Source organism: Anser cygnoides, chromosome 8 (assembly GCF_040182565.1).
Source record: "Anser cygnoides isolate HZ-2024a breed goose chromosome 8, Taihu_goose_T2T_genome, whole genome shotgun sequence".
Taxonomy (NCBI): domain Eukaryota; kingdom Metazoa; phylum Chordata; class Aves; order Anseriformes; family Anatidae; genus Anser; species Anser cygnoides.
In genome coordinates, this window is record NC_089880.1 from 8,352,039 (window position 1) to 8,364,205 (window position 12,167).

General features: G+C 33.8%; 1 protein-coding gene and 1 long non-coding RNA gene across 18 annotated transcripts in view; one reads left to right on the forward strand and one right to left on the reverse strand.

Moving 5' to 3' along the window:
- KCNT2 (potassium sodium-activated channel subfamily T member 2) overlaps positions 1–12,167 on the forward strand; it is a 147,299-nt gene that overhangs the window by 50,745 nt on the left and 84,387 nt on the right. For all 14 annotated transcript variants that reach the window (XR_010833067.1, XR_010833068.1, XR_010833069.1 and 11 more), the window contains 2 exons: positions 457–540; positions 1,134–1,228. Coding sequence is in view for 11 of the 14 variants with exons in the window: in XM_048053619.2 (XP_047909576.1) it covers positions 457–540; positions 1,134–1,228 (179 nt within the window). In the remaining 3 variants the exon portion in view is untranslated. The remainder of the gene's footprint in view (positions 1–456; positions 541–1,133; positions 1,229–12,167) is intronic.
- The window catches only part of LOC106041592 (uncharacterized), a 259,478-nt gene that overhangs the window by 6,555 nt on the left and 240,756 nt on the right, over positions 1–12,167 (reverse strand). For all 4 annotated transcript variants that reach the window (XR_010833072.1, XR_010833073.1, XR_010833070.1 and 1 more), the window contains one exon: positions 9,817–9,934. This is a non-coding gene — a long non-coding RNA (uncharacterized lncRNA). The remainder of the gene's footprint in view (positions 1–9,816; positions 9,935–12,167) is intronic.

Sequence of the window (12,167 nt, forward strand, 5' to 3'; positions counted from 1 at the left end):
AATACATTTGCACATTACACTTTTATAGCTGCACAAGTACTCTTAATTTTTATTGAAGTAAAAGTCAGTCTTGTGTGGATGTTAGATCTGTTCCTATGGGATTCAACATTAGTCAACAAGAAGAAGAAGGCAGTTTTCTACTTAAATTAAAACAATACATAACACTTTCTCCCCAAAAGGGGGCAAAAAAACCCAAAGACCCCAAACTCAGATTACAGTGCAATCAACAAAATAAACCATCTAAACATAAAAATCTAAGAATCTCTTGTGTCTGCACTGGAAACTGATTTTCTGTATTTTACCATATTGTTTAATATACAGTTCATCAAAAAGAAAGTGTTCTTTAAGGCCTTATACTAGAAACACATTAATAAGATTTTTTTTTTACTGAGTGTTTCATTGCTGCTAGTTTCTTGAATAGGAAACTTTTAATGAATTTGTTAATTTTTCCTTCAGATTTTCTGGCCAGTCCTAAGAAACCTGTTTATTCCTGTATTTTTAAATTGTTGGCTGGCAAAGCACGCTTTGGAGAATATGATTGTAAGTATGACAAAGAAAATAACTCATTCATACTTTCTATTTTCTTAGTATGTTGTCTTTAGTGGGATTTTGGCATTGCAGTCCACTGTCCAACTTTGTTAGGAAGCTAACCAGATCTGTAGTTATATTATACAAATGGTCAAACATTGCTAAAGCTGCATTCTCCATCAAAATTAGAAAAAAAAAATGATGTCAAGTGGAATCTCAAATTAGCATAAATTGCTACTGTGCCAGTGAGGCAAAGTTAGAATGTCTGGTTCTTTTGCTACTCTATTCATATACAGGGAACTCAAGTGCTATGCCTTAATTGGTCCTTGCAGCCTGTAATTTGTAAGCTAGATATGAGCAGACAAACCTTGAGGCAGCTTGAAATAGTATCAAAAGTATCAAAATTGTTTCAGGATGAACGAAGAACTAGTTAAATATTCACTAAATTACAGCTGTCTCTTTTGCACTCTTCTATGCGATCAGCAAATTCTAAGTGCATTTGAATGAGTGTATTTTATCAGGGCACTATATAATTCCACTATATAGAATCAGTTCATATTTATTAATTCAAAGCCAAAAATAACAGCTATTTTCCATTAATGTAGAATGATCTTCACAGAGCCATCCAACGTACACAGTCTGCAATGTTTAACCAAGTCCTCATTTTAATATCCACCTTACTGTGTCTTATCTTCACTTGGTAAGTGGCCAAAATCCCTTTGTGTTTATTATAGATATTGACTTGTCTCACTTCAGTACATGATGATAAAACAGGCATTTTGGAAATCATACATTGAAATGAAAAGAATAATATGCTTGCAATGAAAGTGTTAATTAGAACCTAGTACTACTGGAGACTTGATACACTGGGTTTGGAAACAATGTGCATGCATGGGAGCAAGACTTATTCTCACTCTAAGGAAGGAAACACATATGATGCAAAAGCACAGGAGAAAGGGGTGGAGGGAAGTACACATACATACTAAGAGTGCATTCGCAGTGGTAAAGTTGCTTGAAGAGTACCAACGGAAGTACAAAGTATTTTGCCAGACAGAGTGCCTTTGGGTTAGCACACAGATAAAGATTTGTCTGTCATTCTGGGGACAGTGATTTGATTTTCTCTTTATTTCTCTAGCTTGTTCTCGATAGCTGCTGTTAGGTGCCTCCTAACTCTTTTGGTAATAACAGTGTAAAATAAATAACACATGGCCTTTTTCAGTTCTGTCCCTCTCTATTCTTTATTCAAGAAGAGGAATTTGTTCTAGCCAGTGGCTAAATGAATGGTCCTTTGTTTTATGGCCATACAATTCCATGACAAATGCTATCAGTTCTAGTAAGCTAGTAACAACATTTTCTAAGAACTGACTATGATCATTCCTGGTTGATACGGTACAGAAGATGCAGCTAAAATGGAACATTCTGCTCACCACCAGACATTTTAATAAAGAACAGTAAAATGTGAAGAAAATGGCAAGCTCACCTGCAGTAATCATGTCTGGTCTCAACAGTTGTAGATAGCAGCTCATTACAGATCATTATATACTGACCTAGTATTGACTCTGCTAGACTGCAAAATAAGCTAAATAGGATGAGAATACTCATTAATGCAGTAACTAAGGAAATTAAGTACTTTTGGAATGACCAAGAATAGATGTTCAAGCATTTGAAGGTTGCCTACGACTGGGGTTCTGTTTAGGCATTTTTTACTATTGCTTACATACACAAAAAAATGGTGTTTTTATATTTTTTTAACCCATCTATGTATGACCTTTATTACAAGGTCATACCTTTATTATTAAGGTATGACCTTGTATTACAGAGTATATTTTAAACATATCTAAGAAATTCTTTGTAAACAGTCAAAATCAGCTTAATGTCTTCAAATTATATTATATCCATGGTAAATTTGAGGGAGTATCTCAATTTAGGAGACATCTTTTAGAGATTACATGAGTTTTGTCATGCTGAAGGAGAAGCAAAGTCTGTTTCTGGAATCTGCCCACTTGAGGTTGGGTTTGATCAGGCTGTTCTCTCGTACTTTCTACAATAGCAAGCAGTAACCGAGTGACTATATTTCCCCCAGACACATATGGGACTAGATATGGGTTTATCTATACATGTAATAGAGCATATTAAAAAAAAAAAAGAGTTTTGAGCTAGCATCAGTCAGTTTTCATAAACACATTTTGGTGACATTTAGAGATATTACCTCGGTCCACAAAGTAGCACAGTAATGCAAAATTGATAAGCCTAGCTTAGTAGTTTGAATACAGTGTATATGGTTTCAGAGCAATTGCACTCATCCATAGTTTTGCACTTTCCCCTTATAGTATTTTCGGTACTATGAAGACATGCTCATGGTGTGCTTTTGGTGGCACTGCTAACTGTCCCTACTATGTCTACCTCGCCAGCTTTAAAGTTAATGAGATAATGGCTTCCAGGCACTGTATGTATTAAATTGTAACGGTATGGGACTTAGTAGTTGCTGGTTGACAGCCTTGCTTTTACCATCTGCTTAAATAAGTACATTGGCTTCTCAGTACTAGTGAAGTCTATATAACTTTACAACACAGGTTTCTGTTCAAAAGTTTGCCTTTTCTAGCAGACACATGGAAAGAGGAGGCACTAAACTTCCTATGGGAATTACATCATTTTATAGGAAGTCTGAGATGGAATGAAGAACAGGAGGACTCCCCTTTCTACTTATTTTTGCCTTCTCGGTTAGTCTGGTGCACTAAGAAAGTGTAGCCAAACTGCTTTCTTACTGCTTTAAGTGAGACTGACAGCTTTTGTAAGACTTGTGATGGTCCTTTCTATGAGAAAATTTAAAACAAATTAATGCTGAAACATAAGTACTATCAAGTAATTAGTCCATATTTAAAAGACATGTTCCTTATTTTTTTTTTTTTTTTAGTTTTGTGTATGTTTTTAATATCTTTAAAAATATTGTTTTTGCTAGGTACCTGAAATGGGAAAGAGTTGCTTACTCTCTTGTGTAACTACAGAACTCTGTAGTTCTGCAAGGAGTACAAAACCGCTGGATGTGTACCAGCTTGTTGGAGCTGGCATGTTTCCACAGATAATTCTGAAAGTACAATTTTGCTGCAGAGTGTATTCTAAAGACTTTTTCTGAGAGCCCACATGTTTACAGAATAAGAGGTTATTTATGTCAGGAGATACTTCTGTCTGATCTTTGTGTGAGCGCAAGTCTAGTGAACAGCAACATGCCATGCTAGTTCTGTCTAGGCAGAACTGAAATGATTCTTTCTTAAATGTGGAGGGAATATTCAGTCCCATCATTTAGAAATGCCACAGCACACCCAGGACCCTGGAGATGAATCTGGCTGGACCTCCTGACCTCCCACTGCTTTACAACGGAGGGAGAAGATTAAGTGTGTCTAAGACCAGTACATTTTCCCCTTTTCTTCTATTATATAGATAATAGCATCGCATTTGCTACCATTTGATTGATCATCTTTCTCAACAGAAATTACTAATGCTAGCTGAAATGAAACAACAATATTTATAGAAAACATTAAAAAAAAATGCATAAAAGTAGCTCTTCCTCATCAACTTTGCTACTATCTTCATATGTGCTTTCAAAATAATCGAACTTCTGATAGCTAGCAGAAAACCCACAGAAAACGAATTAAATTCTGCCTCATGCATCATCATCAAAAACATCAGTTACAACTCAGCAGTCTTGTAAGTGGTAGTAACACATTCCAACCTATGTTTTATAACTCAGAAATAAGCTTTCAGATTAAAAGATTAAAAAATATACATATATTTTACATATATATATGCAAACATCTATATTTTACAATTTTTAGAAAGTCATTATTCAAGCTGTCCTTTGCACTTAGAATTTAGCTGGAAAAAGCTCTTAAATTTTTGCATACAGCTGACAATTTTCAGTGTTATTACACAACAAACAGTAATCACATAACAAAATTTGTGGTCTATGCTATTCTTTGATTTTTGATAATTGTTTATGGATCTGGGGGTAGAACTCATCTGCAGACTAGCAAATTCATCAGCCTAACTCCATGTATCTGCAGTTTACAGATTACATACAAGGATTTTTAAATCTTTTCTTCTGATTCCAAGGATACATTAGGCTATCAATAATTTCTCTTTCTTTAAATATGACAGTGATCTAAGTAAAAGAAGTGCCCACTTGTATGAAAAAATGTTCAGCAATTACTGTTGATAGACTTTTAGTCAAACTATATATTGTGTCATTTAGCTAATGGATGTTTGCATTTGCTTGCCAAATGGAATACTAATTACTTATGTAAACTCTACAGTTTACAAATAACAGTGAATGACTATTTCAGGCATTTTTCTATAACACAGTGAATCATCTGTTAAGACTTACTTTGTTTTTTAAATCAATGTTAATCATATATCACCAGTGTAGAATAATTAGCTTGTGAAAAATGTGGCTACAAACAGATTATTTTATTTTTCATACTGAAGAACTTAAGAAGCCTGCACAAGCTTTACTCACTGAAAGCTCACTGAGGAAAATCTTAACATTACCTATTCTTCAGTGCTTTCAACATCAGAAAATGAGGATGTTTCCACAAACTCACTTACAGAATACCTGTAGTATGCCAATACTGTAGCCTCAATGTCAATTAAAAATTCTCATCTGGAGGAAACAGTAGGAATAAGTTACTTGTAAGGCTGAAAATGTATCCAGACAACAACCTAGTCCAAACAAGGCAAACCTTCAGACTTTGAACACTGTGTTACAGAAGAAAAAAAAAAAGGAATAATCTCACTTAATGTTAAAAAAATGTGGCACCTCAATGCTCCAGTTCCTTTTATTATCAATAAGAGAGGCAGCCACCTCAGAATGCAGTGCAGATCTGAAGTCAACAAAATCGCTTCATGCAGGTCTAATTCTCTGCCCTTCTGTGTTGGTTATAGCAGGAGCTGACAATGGCAATTCTCCAAGAAAGATGCCTAACATTAAGTAGGATGAACTCAGAGAGAGTTGGTGGATTATGTAATGTAGAATAATGTGTTTTTTTTTTGTGTGTGTCTACACTTCTTTCTATGCTGTTATGTTTTGTTGTACAGCATACCCAGTGCTCAGGTCCAATCTCAGTTTATGATTTAGAGAGATTATTTGCATTCAGAAATAGCACAAAATTAAACTGTGATTATGTCATTTAGTTTGATCAAATCCAATGATTTTCAAATGGTAAAGCCCATCAAGTCTCAGGATCTTAAGGACTAAACAGGAATTGTGGAATTTATGTCCCAGAATATTTTAGAACATTAATTGAAAGGCCTAAGTAACTGTAAATAATAATAATAAAAAATTATTCAACTATTACAAGAATCCCACAAAATATTAAATAATAGCAGTTGTTCTTTTCTGTCTCTGAAATGAATCAGATCTGTCAGGAACTTGCCTGTTTCCAACAAAGGATCTCTATTTTCTGTTTTGAAATATTCCTGTGCAGTGCTCTCCAAACAGAAAAATTAGGTCTTAGAAGTAAGCCAGGTAGTACTTCGGGTGGTCAAGAGCAGTAAGTATCTCCCAAATCCATTGTACCAACTTCCACCCTACCCATGTCCTGTTTCTTGGTTGCTGAAATCAGGGTGGGGGGGTAGGGATAGTTTTCCTATGAGTATGTACAATTAAGGTTGAGTTCTACTTCAGATGCTAACTTAATGCTACCTTAAGTGATGGAACAATAAAAAAGTTGTGAAGCCTCTGGAAAGTCAATAACAAAACATTTCTTAAAATGTACATTTGTTATTTGTGGACAACTAATCTATAAATTCAATAAAAGTTTATCTAAAATATTATTTTCTGGGAAAAAAAGTGTAGACGAACAGGAAGACAACATTTTCATCAACTTCAGTAGGACAAAAATGTATTTACTGGTATAATGTAAATTGTATTTTAATAGAAGATTGTGGAGGAATTCAGAGTTGGCCCTGATTTCTGGCATCAAATGCAGTAGTCAAAGTCTTATTGATTTCACTGTGGCTGTGCCACATTTCTGTATGTCTGTAGTGACCAAGTATTTCCAAGGTTGTATCTGGATATTGTTAAAGCTGTAACAATATTATTTTTTGATGGTCATATATGCCGTTTGAAAAACAGGAAAAAAAACCAATAAATATTCCTGAACTGTAAATTCGCTTGTTAAAATTAACCAATAAATAAGTATTTTGAGATTTAAACTATTAAACAGACATTTAAGTAGTAAAGCAAACTGCTGATTACATTGTTGGTTCATGTTTGTCATGAACTGACAAAGTAACTGCTTTGCATCTTGGATAGATGTCAGGAGTTGGTGCTCCTTATCTCGTAATTAAGGGAGTCAGCCAAGACAATTAACGAATAGATTGATATATGTTGTTTTCAGGTATTTGGTTCAGGCCATGAAGTGGCAGAGATAGCTGAAGATAACTGAACATGAACCAGCACATTTTTATCTGTAGGTTAACTGTTGAGCTTTCAGCAAGGCCAGCACTTAGCTTCCATATGACAGATATGAACAGGCAAAAGGGAATAAATTTAGCCAGAGGTAGTATTTCAAGTCAAAAATTTACCGCAAAGAATACTGTCTGACATTTTTACATCCTGAAGAGAAAACAAAAGGACAAAATAGTCCAACGTTTTTAATTTCTTCACAGATTTTAAAAGTTTGCTAGTAGCTAATTACTATGATATACTCTGTATATCACTTCTCAAACATATGTTGGCAAGAGTTATTTAATCAGGTTTGAATTTGCACTGAAAAAGCTGATTTGTGATCCAGTCTGCTGGATCTGCTAAAAGCATGTTATTTAAAGATAATTTTTCTGTAAAAATTTTCAGATCAATAGCCAAATTGCTTGCCTTTTTTTTTTTTTTTTTTTTCCTGATTGAAACTGTACAGTTGTCAGAAATGCATACAGAACATATGTTTTGTTAGGTACAGAAATTGCTAAGGTAGCTTTGGTAAAATCTGCTTTATAAGAAGCATGTGAAAACACAGTATTGCCGCAAGTGCTTGACAGTCTAGATTATTTAAATGAAACAAAATTTATATAAAACTCCTATTGTTTATAATGGAATAGGGTCTTCTTGGATGGGCCACATCTTTCTTACCTTTGCTAGCAATGGGGATCATTTGCTTATGTCAGTACTATTAGTACTTGTAGGCCAAAGCCTTTCAGAAAGCTTGATTAGAAAAGGTAATGAAAAATTACAATGACAAAATGTAATAAAAAGAATGAAAGTTTCATGGATTAATGATGCCGTTGCTTATTTTAATGCAACTATTGTACTGTGACAATTGTCGTGTATAAATTTATACTCTTCTTTCATTTGTATGATAGTGTGGTATTTGTCATTATACATTTTAAAAAAGATTTTTACATTTTAAGTTAAAGAGTTCAGATCTTAAAAAAACAATATGGCTGATCAAAACTGATAAAGAGTGCTGCTTAAAGACTATAGGATACAAGCTACTAAAAAACTGGTGAGTTGTTTGTGGAAGGCAGAACAGAAATCATGTTTATTGTAGGCAGAGCAGAATTACGAAAGCCCAATCAGAAGTCTTCTTGGCTACCCATCAAACATGGTTTCTATGGAAACTTAGATAATTATACAGTGATTTTCATGCTATTTTAGTTATTAATTTGGTAGTGACATAATATTTCCTTTGTTAATCTTTTTAGATGTTTCTACATAGTTATTTCTAAAATAATTAGGTCAGAGTCTTTCCCATGCTGCTTGCAGGGAATTCTTTGTGAAACAGATGTAATAGAACATTTAAAACTAGATGCAGAGACCAGTGAAATTAAAAATAATTTGAGTAGCCTGTTTATTGTGGTCTGTGGTGCAAAGTCATAAAGATTAGATAGCTCAATCTGTATTATCTTCTGAGTGTGAAAGATACCATTTGTAGTCATCTTCTTCTGAAAATAAAAAATAATCAGAAAGGCTAAATGGCAGTTTAGAAAGCTGCCCTTCACAAAGCTTCTATAAAATGGAGCGTCAAAATCAGATTATTTATAAGCAATTCCTACTTTTTTTTTCCTATTTTTTTTCATATGTAGAGAAATATTAAATTAAAGAAGTAAACAATATGTTTGAAGGATTTCTGTTGTTTTACTATACCTTGGAAGAGGAGTAGGGGTTTTAGGTACTTGTGATCTTTTCAAATTACAATCAAAGCTTTGCTGATTTTCTAGCACAGGTTGGTGCAGATCATTATGCTGAAAAGTAGTTCCAAAGTGAATTTAGATAAAGGTGGGCAAAGAGCTCCCACAGTGAGCCTTGAGACATAGGAAACTACAGATGTAAAATTGAGAAGCATGCAAAGCCATGAAAATTATTGGAATATGGGTTCCCCAGTAAGCTTTCCATTCATTTACAAATACACATGCACACATATCTGCTGCTGAATCACAGACTTGTAAGTAGATACCTTTTGTGAAAATGTAAATGTTACATATGCAAAATATGCATGTTCTCTTCAGATTAGGGGTGTCAAGAACAACTTTGGTAAAATAAATTGCTAGAATAAAAGTAGATCTGGAATGCAAACCATGGTTTGCAGATTGTGAAATACTTATCATCTTACTGGTTAAAAAAATAAATAAATTTTAGGTTTCGCTTTGATTTTGGAGGACTTCTATAAAAGCAGATAAAGATCCTCTTAAAGAAGCTATTTAATACATATACCAAGTGTTAAAAACTTGTCTTCCTTTTTTTTTTTTTCATTGCATGAAGGCATTGCATATCACATCCTTCTTTTTATCTTTGCAATTAAAAGAAAAATCTGATATTCCCATGCTGTCTTTGAGAGCATTCTATTATTTTAGACATTAGCAAACAGAATGCCATGTGTAGCAGCAGATGACTAATTAGGTTGAGGATGTTACTTCAGTATTTAAATTCAATGCCTGGCATCAACCCGTCATCGCTCACTATTCCTGGCTCAAAAATGAAGTTGTCATTAGCATGCAGAATTAATTAATATATATATATGTATAATATTTCATTGACTGATTCATTAGCCTGACAAACTATTTACTTTACGTTAGTAAGATTTCATGTTTGTGTTGGTTTATGTTAACTCATTTAAATGTTATATTAAATGCCATCAGTTCTCTGATGAACAGTAATTACGTCTAGTGATTTGATGTCTTCTATTGTCTTTTACATATTCCAAACGTATTTTCAGAGTGTGGAGTTTAGCGCAGTTAATATTTCTCAAATCAGAAAGTGAAGAATTAAAAAAGATGGTGCTGCAAATTTGGACTTACCAACAGAAGCTGGCACCAGCCACCAGGAATTACTCACTCACATTAGGCACAACTTTACCGAATACTGAACGGATGTCTCAGAGACTTTGGCATAGTTAGAACTGCAACGTAAGGTGATCTAAAAATAAGAAGAAAGAATTTTCACGCATTTAGGACAGTGATTTTTAAAAGAAAGAATTCTCATTTTGCTCTTCTGCATGCTTGTATTCCATTAGAAATTACTATGATGTTTAGCCAGATGTTCTTCAAACAGGTGAAGACTAGAGGGGTAAACAGTCATCCAAACATAGTACCACATTTGGGTGATAAACTTAAGTCAGATGTCCTTGGATTTCTCTAACTCACATGTGTATGATATTCTTTCCACTAGCAATAGGGTTCCCCTTCCCCATGCCAGATGCAACATGACAAAATCACTTACTGAGCTCAAATAAAGCATGTAAAGAATTAAAACTATGATTCATTATGAAAATGTTACATTTAAATGTAACCTCTGATAATTGCTTGTGGAAATCAACAGAAGTTTTTAATAGAACATACAAATTTGTCAACCACTTGACCTAATCATCACAATAAAAAGTAAATGTGGGTCAAAAAGTGTTAAAATTAGTCTCCAAATGGTATCTCAACTTTAGTAAATTTGCATTTCTAGCATTGTCAACAGATACTAATTTCCATTCTTCCTCACCCCCCACAAAGTAGAAGTCTTACTAATAAAGGACATAATTCAAATAAATGGCAAAGAGATACAGGAAAAAAGCATATATAACTTCTGTTGGCTAGCAGCAGTCAGATTAATAAAGTCTGTACTTCCTTTGGCAATAAAAACCATCTCCTAAAAAAACTTAAAAATAGTAAATTATAGGGAGTTCTTAACTTTGGTAAAACATCTAATTGTATAGAATCATAGAATCATTTAGGTTAGAAAAGACCCTTTAGATCAAGTCTGACCATCATGTAACACTATGCTTATAAAGGAACTTGAATCTAAGCCTAAAGTTGGATTTATGCTCCCATTCTTTACAAAAACACAACTATATTTTTTGTTTGTGGAAGTTGTACATTTCTGAAACACACATGAAATATTATATATACACTGAACATCGTAGTGGAAGTGCCTGAGTCACAGCAATAAGGAACAAAAAAGAATTAGTATTCATTTACTAAACATTGAAGTAGAAACTGTGGGTTGATTTTGCAGACTGAATGCTTAACAACAGGCATGAAATCAAATTGTCAATTCCTTTGGGCACAGAGTACCATACCTAATTACATTCCACAGCAAAACAGTATGCATACCAATATATTACAAAAGGAATAGGAGATCATATAAGGGGTGAGGCTGTTTAAAAGCATCCAATGCATTATGGTCTCCTATAATTGCATGTATTCTACTACTTTGCTTAACTTCACAGTGCAAGAATAAAATTCTTCATGAAATTCCAATACATTTTTGAATTACCTCTCTCATATTATCAGGACATCTATCATTATCAACTAATATATATGGCAAATGATAATCAACTGCTGCTTACTTAGGAATAAAGAAATGCAGAGAACGAGTATTGGTACTTAATTTGTTTTTCAGTTTACAGTGCGTTGATGTCAAACAATTAAATCCAGTCCTATATTTTGCAAGTTTTTTATCATTAGTGATAAGCAGTGAAAACAAATTAAATAGAAGGATTTTATGCAGGGAAGTTCAAAATAAAAGAGGATAGAGTTACATGTGGGTGTGTATGTACATTTGTGTGTACGTTTATGTACATATCTATACATATCTATTTACATGTATGTAAAAGGGGGCCTACGAGAAAGCTGGAGGGGGACTCTTTATCAGGGAGTGTAGAGATAGAACAAAGGGTAAGAAAAGACCTCCAAGAGCATCTGGTCCAACATCCCCCTGTCACCAATATTACCCACTAAACCATGTCCCTAGTTTTAGTTCTCCGTGTGTAGCACCGTGAAAAGATTATTATTGTTATTGTTATCATACTGTGCAGTCCTTTTAGATAATTGGTGATGAAAACAGACATGAATGAAAGTTTCTGGGAAAAAGATGAGCTTAATGCAGACACTGAGGATTGTCTGTAATACCATAGTAAAAAGTTATGAGTGAAATATTAATAAGGAAAGCAGAACTCAGTTTATTCCATGTCCAGAGGTAAAACTGAGGCTGAAATGAGGCTGAAAATAAATAAAACCATTTTATCAGTAGCTTATGGACCATTTTGTAATGCTGTAACAGTTATAAGGGGGTGAACACCTAAGACTGACCCTGTCTTGAGCGGCTGTAAAACTGTTTTTTTTTTTTAATCAACTCTTTTCCTAAACATTTATTTAATTTCATG